This window comes from Ceratina calcarata, unplaced genomic scaffold (genome assembly GCF_001652005.2).
Source record: "Ceratina calcarata isolate Rehan_Ccalc_2016 unplaced genomic scaffold, ASM165200v1 scaffold371.2, whole genome shotgun sequence".
In the NCBI taxonomy this organism is placed as follows: Eukaryota; Metazoa; Arthropoda; class Insecta; order Hymenoptera; family Apidae; genus Ceratina; species Ceratina calcarata.
The window spans coordinates 492,074-507,250 of record NW_017160229.1 but is presented as its reverse complement, the minus strand read 5'-3'; the positions used below and the strand labels follow the sequence as shown (position 1 = coordinate 507,250).

General features: G+C 40.4%; 2 protein-coding genes across 23 annotated transcripts in view; one reads left to right on the top strand and one right to left on the bottom strand.

The window, feature by feature from the left end:
• The window catches only part of FucTC (alpha-(1,3)-fucosyltransferase C), a 9,399-nt gene extending 2,996 nt beyond the window's left edge, over positions 1 to 6,403 (top strand). For 2 of the 3 annotated variants that reach the window (XM_018026103.2, XM_026814275.1), the window contains exons 2-5: positions 1,768 to 2,395; positions 3,378 to 3,660; positions 4,075 to 4,444; positions 4,526 to 6,403. In XM_018026103.2, the coding sequence (XP_017881592.1) occupies positions 1,831 to 2,395; positions 3,378 to 3,660; positions 4,075 to 4,429 (1,203 nt within the window). In that variant the 5' untranslated portion in view covers positions 1,768 to 1,830 and the 3' untranslated portion in view covers positions 4,430 to 4,444; positions 4,526 to 6,403. Of the gene's footprint in view, positions 1 to 1,597; positions 2,396 to 3,377; positions 3,661 to 4,074; positions 4,445 to 4,525 lie in introns of all 3 variants that reach the window. The other variant, XM_026814274.1, reaches the window with a different exon arrangement.
• LOC108625808 (lachesin) overlaps positions 1 to 15,177 on the bottom strand; it is a 230,065-nt gene that overhangs the window by 105,691 nt on the left and 109,197 nt on the right. The window lies entirely within an intron of this gene.

Here is a 15,177-nt window from a genome sequence, read left to right as displayed (position 1 = left end):
GTTATCGGCAACCTATGGAGTGCCCCTCCATGACTTGACAAACTGTAATAACTGGACAGCGTTCTTTCTATGAACTGTCGACATATTGATTAAAGCGCGTTTTCCACTGGCGTCGCCGTTTTGGCGTCGCCGTTTTGGCGTCGCCGCCGGCACGGACAGGCAGGGCCGAAACGTAAAGTTGCGAGGTATAGGAAAAAGCGTGTAAAAGCTGGATGCTTCAAAGGGGCCCACTGGCCCGCAGAGCGAATAGGTCAACTGCGCAAGCTCGAAACGGCGGCGGACGGAATGAGGGAGAGGTCCGTCCGCCACGGTCGAGCGAGACGCAGACAGAGATATACGGTATGAAAGAGAGGACTTACCTATTGCCGAAAGAAAACCAGGTTGAATTAAAACTAGAATACGAGGAATCATATACTCATATTGGCATTCCCCACATTAATTAAATTTTATCTCGACGGGAAGGGGACAACAAAAAAACGCTAAGTTATATCGCTCGCCAAAAATATGAATTGAAGTGAATTTCTCCTTAATATCCTGTGCAGACAAGCGACTGTCTGCCACGAAACGCTGCTGCATTCATATTTGTCATCGCTCAGTCAATTGTAGGAACGAAGACAAGGACTCCTTATGAAAAATATTATTATTAATTCCCAGCGTGACACGGTAAAAAGTCAGTTATTCAATATCTGTAGAATACATCGGAGAACTTATGTTAACAGCCTTTATGTTATCGAAAACTATATTCGAATTCATTGCATCGTCTAATGTAAGTGTACCGAAGTTCGGTTGGCCGTTAGAAAAGTCGAATTATAAAAAATATTTATATGCATCTAAATGTTATAATATAAGGATAGTTGGTCGTTGATTTGCTTCATCATCATAACGAAACATTATACATTCGGATTTCTCTTGTGATTCATCGTAATTTCCTTAATTGACATTCTGCACTTTTATATACGGCGTGATTCGTCATTAATTTTATGCATTTGAACTGTTAACTCATACTTTAATCGCCGACCTACATCTATTCCTACAAGAACATTTGTTCCTATAAGTGAAATATCTGCATATTAAAAAAAATATTACGATGTAAATTACTGTGCATGTAAATTGATATTGCATACAAATAGTTCGAAGGCTATTTATTAGCAATAAAAGAAATTATGTCATAATATCAGCACAATTTTAAAAGTGTTAAATCAACGAAATTAATATTCGCAAACAATAATTCTACATTTCTTCTCTGTGCTCCTCTTCCTTTCAATCATTCGTATACAGGGTGGTCCACGCAACGTGTACACCGTTATAACTTCCAAAATATGCGTTGCACGAAAGAATGTTATATACAAAAGTTACATGGTTTAAAAGGGTACATTATGTAGTACGTTAACTTTTTTTATAAGTAGAGGCGTTTCGAAGATTTGAACATTAACTTTGTTTTTTTAAATAGAATACTATATTTTTTATACCAAAATATGTTAGAGTATCGAATTGTAAGTAAAAAAACTATTGAGCGTTATTAGCCCTAAACGTAATAGCTAACGAGTAATTTCACTTTATTACTTGAAAATTTTCTTCACGTTCACGTTCCTTATAGTTCAACGTAACATAGTGACACATCGCCTGATTTGCTCGTCTTAAAAATAAACCCACTCCCTTATTTACTTGACGATTCAGAGAGACTTCAAAGATATTCGTTAGTACTAATCATGTGTGTCACGCCTATCGGGCAACATTTCTGACTTGGCATCCGCCTTGTGCTTTAAGAATCACAATCTTGGCTCCAACAACGAAACGAAGACTCATTGTCAAACTAAAACGAAGATCGATATGAAATTATGGATTGTCGACAAGACCCGCCTCTTCATGGTCCTCTCGATGTTCACATTCACGCTGTACATCCTGTCATTCTACTTCAACTTTACGATCTACGATCTCCTGCGTTTTAAGCGGATCACGGTGGAATATTCGAGATTGACTAACACGACGAAGAAGATACTGTTTTGGAACACTATGTTCGGTGACAAAACGTTTTACATGGGTGACGGTGACGTGTTTCTCGAGTGTCCTGTGAACAATTGTTACGCGACCTATGACAGAGACTACGTGGACCTAGTGGAATTCGATGCGGTACTTTTTCATGCTAACGAACTCGAGATCTCTGATCTGCCGGAGAGAAGGAGTCCATGGCAGTGGTACGTTTTCGTAAATCTGGAGAGTCCAACCAACAGGCCGTTGATCAATAATTTTTATGAAGATTATTTTAATCTAACGATGACCTACAGATTAGATAGTGATATTACATGGAACTACGGAATTGTCAGAGACGCTAATAATGAACGCATTGTCGCTCCTAGTAAAAATCCTGTATGGAATGCGTTTAACAATCAATTAGGTAAAGTAAACATGTAACACACATTTTTAAAAGCACACTAAGAAAAGACTGTTTATAAACTCGGTGAAAAAATTTAACGAGGCCACTGGTTTCGACACTTTTCGTAGATTGATTATTCAATAAGTTACGTTATTTGACTTTCACTGAAACGGTATCTACTTGCTACGTAGATAACATGCTGCGTGAAGACCATTCGTTTCTCTCTCTCTCTTTCTCTCTCCGCTTTTGGTCACTCCCTTATTCTCTCTTGTGGTTTCCGCCTGCAGTTCACATTATTATTATACCTATACCGCTCGTTTTGTGGCACGCTTCGTACGCAATTGTTATGGTCCACTCGTCTCCTAACTCCTACCTACCGTGACTAAGAACTTGGCCATTTACTATGCCGTGTAATTCAAGAAGCGTATACACTGCGTAACTGTACCTTTCCAAGTGCATGTTGCTCGTTCGCTCGAAGTGAATGGTAAAAATTATATAGAACGAGAATCCATTTTCGTGTACACACTTGTGGTATATAATTGATACAGTGGACTCGATAAATGATTGAAAATAGAATATTGATAACTAGCAGAGATGTCGAATCGCGAATCTTTTAATTAGAATCAGTTCATTAAGACTAAGCAGTACGCTTTGAGCAAAAAATAGTTAGAATGGTATGTATATCAATTATCTTAGAAACTCCATGTACGTGTTTCGAGTACAAATAAAATGATTAAGTAGCGAAATATGCAGCAGGTTGGCATTGTGTATTCCTTTGCATAATCGCGTTACGCAAGCTGTGAACCTTCCAGACTAACGTTAATTAAAGCCCACCCGATGACTTTATTAACCACTGCAAATGAACTGCCTTTTGCACGTTTATCAATTTCACTACTTCGTACTCGGGTCACGTTTCCAAACATTCGTTTTTTCCTCAAATGCGTCGTGTCCATTAAATATATCTATACGTTCAGAAGCAATGTACTGGTTCGCACGTATGTAGGTGAGCACGAGAAAGTCGAAGAGTCGAAGAACATTCGAAGGAAGACGAAACCGATCGTTTGGTTCGTGAGCAACTGTATGGCGGAAAGCGGTCGCGAGAAATACGTGAACGAGCTCGCGAAATACATGCAAGTGGACGTTTACGGTAAATGTGGCAGGATGTCCTGTCCCTTTAGCAAAGACTGCTTTGCAGAGGTCACGGAACCCAACTACTTTTTCTACCTGTCCTTCGAGAACTCGCTGTGCAACGATTACGTAACCGAGAAGCTGTACAACGCGCTCAGGTAAAAACAATGGCTCGCAGGACAACGCGACGCGAACGCTTGGAAAACTAGCCAGCGATTTCAATGATAAAATTGTCAGCCGCAGAATTTCATCGCTTTGAAATCAGCCGACGGCGGGCTTGGTTCGCGGTTCCTGTTTCGTTCGAGGTCATGAAATTGTTTCGACACGTGGCCCACGCTGCTGGTGATTCTCCCTGACAGATCTCTCTCGTTCCTTTTTTCGCCTCCCCTTTTGTGTTTGTTCGTTAGGTGATGTTATGGAATGAAACGAATAGATTGAATAAGAAATACAGTATATGAATCGTATTTGAACGACGCGAGATGTCGATGTCGTTATTAATTTCGATTCAATTAATTCGCGAACGTCAAAAGAAAAGAGTAAAGAACAGCGTCTTCTTGTGTCTCTGTTCACAGGTACGACGTGGTCCCCATCGTTTACAGTGGCGCCAATTACAGCCTGTTTGCGCCGCCGCGATCATACATAAACGTGCTGGATTTCGATAGTCCAAGAGATCTGGCAAAGTACCTGAAGAAATTAATTGAGAATCCGAAAGAATACAATGAGTTCTTTGCTTGGAAGAGGTATTACAAAATTGATTCTGGCACCCAGCAGGCTGCTTGCGATCTTTGCAAATTGCTCCACGAGCGCAAAGAACCGCAAATGTATAATAGAATGACCGAATGGTACAGTGAATCAAAATGTCCATTGCAAAAATTTTTAAATTACCAAGGTTACATTACAGGATCTATTATTAAACGCAAAGACTGACCTACCAAATCATTTGTAAGATATTACCGTCTTGATTAAAAATAATAACATTTTACAATAAATTTTGTTGAAGTTTAAATTTATACTGGATTGCAGCTACTTCATCTGCAACTGAGAATGCGGAAATTGATGGAAGATACACTTTCGCGTGCGAAAGTGGAGTCTCGAAAGATGCGGGACATCGGCTTTCGATGAAACAGAAAGAAATCTGGAACGATGAACGAGATACCAAAGTTACTTCGCCTAAAGAATCCGCTTTTGGTACTGTAAATAAATTGATCTGTGTAGAATGAATACTGATCCGCTCTGGTTTTAATAAAAATTGCGTATTCATATCTCCATTGTTGGAAAATCAATCGCTGAAAAGGGCTTCGAATTTCGATTGAACGAGAACGGGAAACATTCGCGGCGGCGACGCGATGCGATGCAACGTACTGTCCCAATGTACCTACGTATGCGTGTAATGTACATGTATACATAATTAAACCGTTTCATCCATGATTTAAAAGAACCAATCAGGAATTCATTCAGCCGTCATACTTTTCATGAAATATTTACCGAACGAATCGATTCTATTTCGCTTCGAAGCTCAATGAAGGCTGATCATTTTCATAATTCTACCGCCGATTTCCCCTCCGCTTTTGGGACATATTGAAATAATAATAAAACCATTCAAGGCTCCACCAAAGAGCTTCATGGAAATCGTCAATGTAAAGAAATTTTGTTCATCATTGCGGTGATTAACTGTACACGTGAATACTATAATTAATGCGGAATACGACAATTAATGAAAAATCCTTTGCGAGTGAAGCTTCGGCAATTTTATGAAAAGTTTCAGAAATATGACAACTAGTAGTAAACAAAGTTATTCATGATGGATAAGATTTCACCGTTTCCTAATTTCTCCTTGAAAGGAACGTTCCGCTAGTCTAGTCGGTCGAACTATTTGAAAAGGTTTAACGCGGTAATCTGTTCAAACAGATGAACAACGGAAGTATCCATTTAAACGGCGCAAAAGTCTTTGAACAGTTGCACGAATTCTAATTGACAGTTCTTCGTAAATAAACACGGTTGGTTGATTAATTAGGAGATGGCTGCTTATTAGATCCATTTGAATACCAGACAAGGTGTTGCCATGTTTCACATAACCATGAATAGTTCTTTGAATTCGTGGTCGTTATATAATTGCGGACGATTTCAACGAATCTGAAGAATACCCGAATAAATGTTGCTATTGTATAATGAGAATCTTGCTAAATGAAATCATTTTAAAGAATTGCAGCACATCCGTTCGTTCTTACTCAAGAGTATTTAAAAAAAAAAAGTATAAAGTGTGATGTGTAACTCTTATTCGTAATCTCTGGAACTTGTACCCAAGTTCTTTTCTCGATTCCATTCAGTTGATATGATTCATACTACCGACAATAGGAAACATGGCGTGTTACTCGATGAGGTCAGAATTGAAAAACAGACTAATAATATCGACGATTTGTATCGACGGCACGTAACTACTGTTTTTTAGAGGAAGTATCATTATTCAGGTTTACACATTATATATTCTATTTTACAACACACTCTTAAAACAGGACATTATAAGAAACTTTAAAAACAATTTAGTATACGGTTTAAATACGCGTTGATAAATGTAAATTGTTACATCTATTCGCAATTTCACGCAGAAGAAAGCTTTCCTATAAAATCACGTAACAACTTCCAGTTCGATAGAATTTGAATAGCGCGAAGCAGATGTTATCTCGCATTCATTAATAACGAGGAGTACGCACCTGTATTGAAAGGAATCAATTAACGAAAATACAATGCAGAGACATGAAATGATAATAGAGAGAAGTATATACATATGTATAATCGACAAGCACCGGGCGTAAAACGAATCGATGTGACGTAATCAGCTTCCATTTATTCTTTCCAAACGATTAATTATCGTTGTGTCGATTAAATGAAAAAAAAAAAAAACAAAGAAAGGGGAAATGGTTATGGAAATGAATTCATAAATTAACGCAATCGTTGGGTTAGACAGGCTGAATACCTGGTCACAATTGCTATCGTTACATATGCGCACGCACACACATATGGACGCACCCACAAAGAGAGACAGAGAGAGACAGAAAAAGAGAGACAGAGAGAGTATTCGTGAGGATGATGCCATCAATGCGAATAAGTAGGTGAAGATTGCCCGTTTTGTCACTGGCTATCGCGGCGCAATAGCCTTACGTATCCTTCAAGGTAAACTGTTTCGCGTCATTTGCAAACCATAAATTACAAACCGTTGTATCTGATTCGCTAGGCACCGAATCTTTTTCCTTATTTCCCTTTTGCAACCGGAAAGCAAAAAGAATGTCAGCAACCTGAATGAAAAAAATCGTGGTCTGAGCGGATGTCGTTCGACATTCTGACAGAATACGGTTGCGGGAAAGAGAGGAGATCGGTCCAGTTGAAATTGACGCGACGAATCGTCCGAAAAGGGGAAAAAACAACTTTTTTTCTGCATACACATTGTATCTAAACGGGAATTTCGTTTGACAAGCCGTCGTGCCGCTGGGCAACACCTCTTTTGTGTCCAGGAAATCCGCTAGTTAAATTTTGTACTCTGTTATCTTTTTACAGTTTTACGGGCGGTTCGCTCTATTTGAAAAACAGTTACAGCTAAATAAAACTATGTAGTATTTTTAAATTCCTCTTTTTTTATCCACATAACGCGGTTAACGTTCGGTCACGTTGTCAGTAGATATTTTTACTTTCGTCGCTGAAACTTCCAATTCGAAGCGAACGTACGCTTAACGGATTGCGAAGAGAATTCGGTATTCTCAGGATTGTTATTTGTTGCACGATTTTTCTCGGCTAACTTTTTCCATGCAGGGAGACGAAACGGAATTGCCCCTCGATTATTGTCATCGCGACAAAAGCGTGCCCGCTCCAGGCGAAAATGCAAAAAACACTCGCGAAAGAAATAACGAGCTCCGCGCGCTTTTTCTCCAAGTTTCCGCTCCTCCGAAGCTTCCCGCTTCTACGCCGAACACGTTCGATTAACTTCTCTCTCTTCCCCTCTTATATTTATACTCCCTCTCGTTCTCTAATTGTAAGATAGATACATCGACAAACTTGAGCGCTACGAATCTGATACCGTAGCCTACGAATATGAAGGAAACCATTGTAGAATTTTACAAAGTAATTCGGATGGATACGTGTAGTCTGTCGAGTATAATATAACAGGTACTGATATCGTATTCCGTTTATAAAATCAAAATTTCATCAAAAATATTCCTCCTAAATCACTGAAAATAAACAACATTCTTTAAAAACGGAAAATAAGCATTTTACGCACCGTGGCTAATCCTAATTTTTCAACGCGTACAACCAGTGGACCGTGAAACTAAATTTAATTCCGTTGCCGTCACTAGAATGAAACTTGCGGTTCGGGGAAACGGTTACCATCGAACTTGCTCGCACTGTATAAAGAACAAGAAGGAGGGCCTTTGCGGAATAATCTGTCAGACGCAGGACGCAGCCTTAAGAACAGCAGGCGCGCCTAACGCGGAAAATTGATCCGCGTATGAAACACCGATTCGCGCATCGATTTCACGGATGGATCGTGATCGGATTGTCTCCAGTTTGTTTGAGCTTGAGAACAAATAATCACAGCTAAATTCGAGATTCCCGAAATGAGAAACGCACGCTATTCTGCAGTAAAAAATAAAAGTCCTTAGATGACACTAGGTCGCTTCGATGGTTGCCAATGAACCGGAAATTGTTTGGTAAGTCCGTCGTAAAATTGATCGCGGGCATCGAAATTTTCGGCGAAATGGCTAGCGAAACTGCGAACGTAAGATCGGATTGGTATGATTCTGCTGGTTAACGTCGATCAAGTCCGCCGACTCAGAGTGAATTAGCTTTATTTACTGGAGATATAAAAAGAAAATACGGCGCGATTCACTTCACGGGCTCTGCTTATAATCCCTCCATCCGATATTTTCCTTCATTCGTTCACGTAAAGTTATTTATGTGCATACATTTGTATTTATGGAAATTAATAAACTGACGTTAATTATTACGATTCGAAATGCGCGGGACTGTCAGAGTTTATTGGATACCTGGCAAATGTTATTGACAACCAATGCAATTGTTTTCGGGTTGGTAACGCTTATTATGACCGAAATAGAGGAAGAGTGAAAAGTGGGTGAAAAAATAAAAATGGAAATACGACAGGAAGAAGTTCAAGAGACTTTGCACTTCGCGTCGCTCAAATGTCACTGCTAGCATGCCTGTGTCGTAGTGTACACCTACCTATCTCCTGCACTGCTGAAAACGTGGGCAAGAGGAAAAATATAAAGCTCGCGTCGCCGTTGCGTTGATGAAAAAAAACAATGCCATTCGTTTTACTCAACTTCGTTACGCTGATTCGTGAACTGCGTTGTAATACCGTTGCCGATAAACAAATTGTTTCGTGTGACTGCGCAACGTGTTTGTCAGAAAAATATAACAGCGAATAGATAACATTCCAATTACTTTCGGGATTAGACGTCGAATTGGCAGTGGAAAATTGTTAATTGAGAAAATAACGAGTGGGTTCGAGGTGAGTATTCTTAAAAGTAGAAGAAGGAAAATACGCATCACGTTCGGCCAAGGTGAGCACTGTAATTAATGAAAAATTCAGGAGCGATCAATCGGCCAGTAGACAGGTTTTTCTGTTTCGCTTGGCGTTATTCGAGGAATCGATATGTTACTCGCTACATTCTTTATTTCGAGATTCCCGCAATACCTAAGCGCGTTGGCAATTGTTCACGCGAGGATCATTAAAGAGTACAAGGCGAACACACCCAGGTCATAACGCGCGGTGACTCATCCGCACCTTTGCTCCGCTTTGACGTAAAAAGGCATCTCTCGAGGCTTTTCCACGAAGCGTAAACTCGAATTTGGGAAACGCTTTCGATTTTCGCTCGATTCTCGTCATACACGTCCTAAAAGGAAGGTTAAGCCGTAAGCCATAAGCGATAAATAGAAGGGAGCTACGAGGGATAGAGCAGCAGATACTAGAAAAGCAACGGCTCGAATCGAGGCGGATAAACATAAAAAGAAATTACTGGCCTTTCAGACGCACCTGAACTCTACCGATGCCTTCTTTTTTCTTTCTTTTCTTTTCTAACGCGATACTATTACATATGTACATATCCCGTCGGTGTCCTGTGCTGTCCGTTTTTCCTTTATCTTTCTTTCTCGATACACGAATTCTTATTCTTTTTGGAATTTTCAGATATCTCATACAGCGCACGAACATTGATGTTAAAACATAAAACTATTCTTGAAGCTTGAATGTCGATAATTCTTCATGGTGTCTACTCACATGACGATTATTGATCAGAAACCATCCTCACGTCCCTATTTCTATCGCTTTTACGTTTCCTTGCGCGGAATTAAGACATCGTTATTGCCGAGATTTACGAGTGTTGAGCCGTATCGTGCGGGGCGGCAGTAAATCTCGGATCAGCCACCGCGCTCCCCCCACTTTTAAGACCTTTTAACGCGCCCCTTTGTCCGTAAAATCGGGCAGCGTTAATTAGCGAAATAAACTAGCCGCAAGCGTGGTTAATCGGTTCGACGGGTGGGAACGTGCGAAATAAGAGGCCGCTTATACAGGTGGATACGATATTCGATTCCGGACGATCGATGGAATCCGAAGCATTGAACACCGCGCTCCTGGTTTCTGTCGGGCCGCGTGCAACAGCCGGTTAATGGAATTGATTCGAGAGCCGCCCGTGCACCAGAGAGAGGATATCTCTGGCAATTAATCAAATTATTAAGCCGCGTGCGGTACGGCGCGGTGCGTTGAGCCGTGTGTTGTTCCGCAAATATCCGTACGACGCGACGAAGCTGATAAAGAGAGCAAAACACGCAACATCAGATTGGATAACTGTTGACGCAAATCGTCCTACTTCCTTTCCCACTATTCCTTTTGACTTTTTTGTTTATTCATGTTATTGTATCCAGAAACAAATATGTAGAAAAATTGCGGATAATCGATATTTTATAAGTGCAACTTCTATGGTTGGTTGATACTTTTAAGAAATGCGAGATTTCGAGAGATGTTTGGAAATATGCGACCAGGCACGGTTCCAGGACAGGTGTTCGGCCGCTTCAACGGGAAAGTGAGCCGGGGTGTCGAATAATGGGGCGAAAGAAACGGGACGGACGGGTGGAAAAGGGAGGCGCGCAAGGGGAGAACGTCGTCGGCGCGTCGCAGGGAGAGTGACAGTAAGCTGTTCCGCTCGCGTTCGCGAAATTGCCAGTAGCAGAAGCTTTCGAGGACGCGAGATGCGAACCATCTGCATTGGAACGAGACGCATCTGCAACAGATAGAAGACATTTTAACCGATACGTTGCGCCAAGTCGTTGACGTTTCCTTGGATCGATCACGGTGACGATAATTCTTCCGGGCGTGCGTCGCGGCGTAGCCGACGACGATATTATTCGCTTTTAAGGGAATCGTCATCGATATGGATTTCGTTCGGATGTGAGTGCGAATGTGGGATATTTTCGTCGATTCGATCGGGTGCAGCGCTATTCCACTCCTTTTAGTCCGCGGTCCATTTTTTCTTTTGCAACCATTTCGGGGGCCAGCGAAGCGTAGAAAATCAACATATCAATAAATGTCATGTCAAAAATTAGTTTATTGATATAAAGAAAATACGTTAAAATAAGGTAAAAAATACTGTTACGGAAGTATATAGAAATTCTCAATGAAAGCTTTGTGGACGAAATTATTAGGCAATGATTTCTTTTATATTTAATATTTAATAGATTGCTGAATGATAACCTTATATTAAAATGTTCTATTAGGTTACATAATTTAGACACCAATTTTTTGTTTATTTGAACATCGTGATTGTTTATGTAAATATTTATTTTAAAAAATTGATTTGCTTCGCGAGCCGTCAGTTGGACAGCGCTGGTCTGGTGGATTAAAAAGACTGCATTTCCATCCTCAAATGATGTATCTTTACATTCAGACACCCCTTTAACTAACTATCCGATATTGATTATCGAAATTTTGAAAACTCTCAAAGAAATATTGGTTACGCTGCCTTAAAAAGAGTATTTTATATGTATAGAGCTTGTCGAACGTACGAGGTACTAGATATTTTTTATCACCTCGTGCAGCGAACTCAGTCGTACCCACGTACTCAGACGATGTTTCCACTTATGCGATACGTAGGTACTTGTAGCTCGTCGAGTACGTGATTCGATCTTTGTAACCTGACTGTCCATTCATCCATCCATCCGTCCAACACGTAGATATTCCAAGATGTATGGACTCTTGAAAGTGCATCAAGCCACGTCGCTATTAATAAACCGCCAACCATCGAACCAAACCTTAGAAATGCGACCTGTGAAAGTGGAACAACCCTCCCTCGCATCCATTCGTTCGTACTCTGGCTCATCACTTTTACCAGGATTCTCACCGTTAGACCACTGCGCCAATGAGTTTCCCATACATCTATCATATGAATGTATATATGTATTGTATTAGGAATTGGGTATGCAGTGAAGTATGTTTTTAACAATTTTTTAAACAATTTGTACGTACGAACAAATTATAAGCAGAAAGAAAGAAGAATAGGGATGTTAGAGCAGTAAATAGCCGTATAAATTGACCAGGAGCGTGAAGACGCAGGTACATACAATATACAGTGCGACTTCCGAGCACGGCGTATGCTCATTCATTCGCTATCGTCAATAACTTCGGTCTTTTCATATCTTGCCAATAATTCGTCCCCTAGCCAGGGGCGTAACAGACGAGGACGAGGGTGGCCAGAATACGACGCGGTTCGGACGGGTGTTCTTTCAACCGAAACTCCCGCGGAGGGAGGCCCGGACGAAATTTATCCGACAGATAAAAATGTCTGTTAAAGTTTATATAGGGAACGGCGAAATTTCAATAAAAGCCACGATTGTAAAGTAGAGATAGAGGAGGCCATCCGGACGTTACACGGGTCAGTGAAGCTCAAAGTCGGCTCGCTTTTTCTTTCCCTCCTTTGTCGTCTACTTCTCGTTTCTCGCAGGGAGTGATTCTCCAAGAGGGTACCTCAGTCCGAACGCGACGTACCCCCCCTTGTCCAACGACACGTGCGCTCCTTTTCCGCTAAGGAATCATCTCGTCTCCCCGAGTTTAAGAGCCTATGCGTTGGTCCGAGACATTTGCTCGGGGAGATGGTCGAAGTAGCCTTAATTGTTTCTATTTGTCGAGGACAAGGACAAGTGTCATAGCTGCAAGTGGTTCAAAGTTTATTCTTGGCAATTCTATTATGTGCACACTGAGATGTTGTTGATTTACTAATCTCATAAATTTTGTTTCCAAATGTTTCATTAAAACGTAGGGAGTAACGTGAGAAATGTCAGCTTTCTCTAGGAAGCATGACGCATTTATAAAGGTTTATCTCACCCTCGTCTAGAAATCAGTCAACTGGACCCTATTGGAATTAGCCCTGTTTGGGATTAAGTTACATCGGGACACTAAAGAATTCCCACATTTACCGACTTTTGGCTCAATGAAACTGTATATTGTTTAATACAATTTACTCCGTATTACAAATAAGACATACACTACGGACAAATTAAAAAATCATATATCATTCAGTAGTCGCATATATAATGAACATCTTTCATATTGTGAATCAATTCGACGGTGTTGGGAATTCAGATCACGCCTACTCCATAATCAACTGTAGAGATCGAATTCAGAGCCAGCTTCATTCCTCAGGAGACACGCTTACGATTGATAGAACGATTGTTTAAGCATAGAAGAAGACATTTAAGAAGAATTAACCACGCGAGGTTTTACGAGCACTGGTTCTACGTGCTAAGCGTCGAAGAAACGTACTGAAGCAATAGTAAAGACAGAAACGTTAAAACGGAGCAAATAAAGTCGTTTTAAGTCGATAACATTATTCATCTCTCTGAGTTTATTATTCTCCTGATAATTTTATCCATTTATAAACCAAACGTTTATTCATCTGTTATCAATGTTAAAAATATTTGTTACCTTCATTTACTTTACGTATATTTGATCCGTAACTGCGCGTTCAAACAATGAGATGTTTTGGCTGATTCGGTAGTTTCCCGAATATAACTGAAAGTACACATTTAATTACACATATTTAAACGTACTTCGAGCTTACAAATTAAATAATATGTTATAAAAATATATTAATTCTATTTTCGATTACTACCGATTCGGTAAACCTACCAAATCGATCAAAAATCCGCACCTTGGATCAAAAGCGGATTACTCAAATATTAATAAACCGTTTGGAAACTTTTATGGAATTATATTTCAGGTAAATGTGTAAACATATTTTTTATAAGGATGTTTCCGGTGAATTCTTGCAGATAATTAAATCTTCCATCGACATACATAGTATAATTAGATACTTTTTTATAATTATATATAAAATTGTATGAAACGCAAAAATCGACATTGTACGAAAACTTTTGTCTGCAACTGTATATATATTTCAACGTACGCGTGATAGTGGCAGGAAAACTGGAATTAGTGCGTGCAAGGCCCGTCTGAATAGTCTCACGCAGGATTAATTACGTAGACTACAATGTACGCGCTTAACCACATACGCAGCTGAACACATAAATATTGCAGGTAACACGTGCGCGTTGTCGTCGTTTACGCACACGCAAACATATACCGTATACGCATGCCGGCCTTGTATGAGCATCCGTCTAGTTATAGACCCGCGAATACGTCAATTTGTGGCCCTCTGTATCTATACGTGACTAAACAAACTTTCCGATACTCGTCCTTTCCTGTGCTGGCGCAATCCAAGCTTAGCGTTCCCGTCAAAGACTGACAGACTACAGGACTGCGTCTGTGTGTACGCACTGCCTAATTAATTCGCAAACGTGATGCATCTAACCAACCGAATTAAGTATCATTTGAAACCAGAGTTCAATTTCAATCAATAGATAATAGCTACCAACTTTATCTTCTGTCTTTATTAGTTGTCTCATTACGTTATCAATCGATAGCGACAAGCTGCTGGATCGAGCAGGTTAAACAAAGGGTTACTGTAAAAGGGTAGTGAACAAGAGTTTTTAAAAAACAGCTGACCGATCGGTTCGGCGCAGCACAGGTGCGAGGTGCACGAAATCGAGTTTCTGTTTGCACGTACACAACGTTACGTGGTAGCCTGCGGTTCAGACTGTGTCGTACACACGCGTTTTCCGAAGGTGAACCGTAACCGACTACGTGCAACGAGCAACCCCCTGAACGGAGATGGTGTACGCGCCGGACCAACGCCACTTTAGACCACGATTTATAGGGCATTAAACCAACACGCGACCGAGCCCAACCGACCACCGCGCCCGTTCCCGAACTCTTCTAAACGCGCGTATAAATATACGAGCCCTTCCCCTTCCGCAAGATTATTTTCCAGCTTCCACGCTTCCGGGAAGATGCTATTTTCTTACCCCTGAGTCGGTGAAATATACTTAGGCATCTGAATATTTTACAATGCGTATCTGTCTGACTCGTCCTCCTGTAAATCAATTACCTGTTGTCTTACATTTAATCGATACACGTGTTCGTTCGAGTTAAATCATAGATCAGAGGTGGAGAACCTTTTTATCACTAGAGGCATTTAAATTAGGAATTATTTAATAAAGGAGGCCACTATAATTGTTGATATTTCACTGTTGGTATTTTTATTTGTTTAAGCATATAC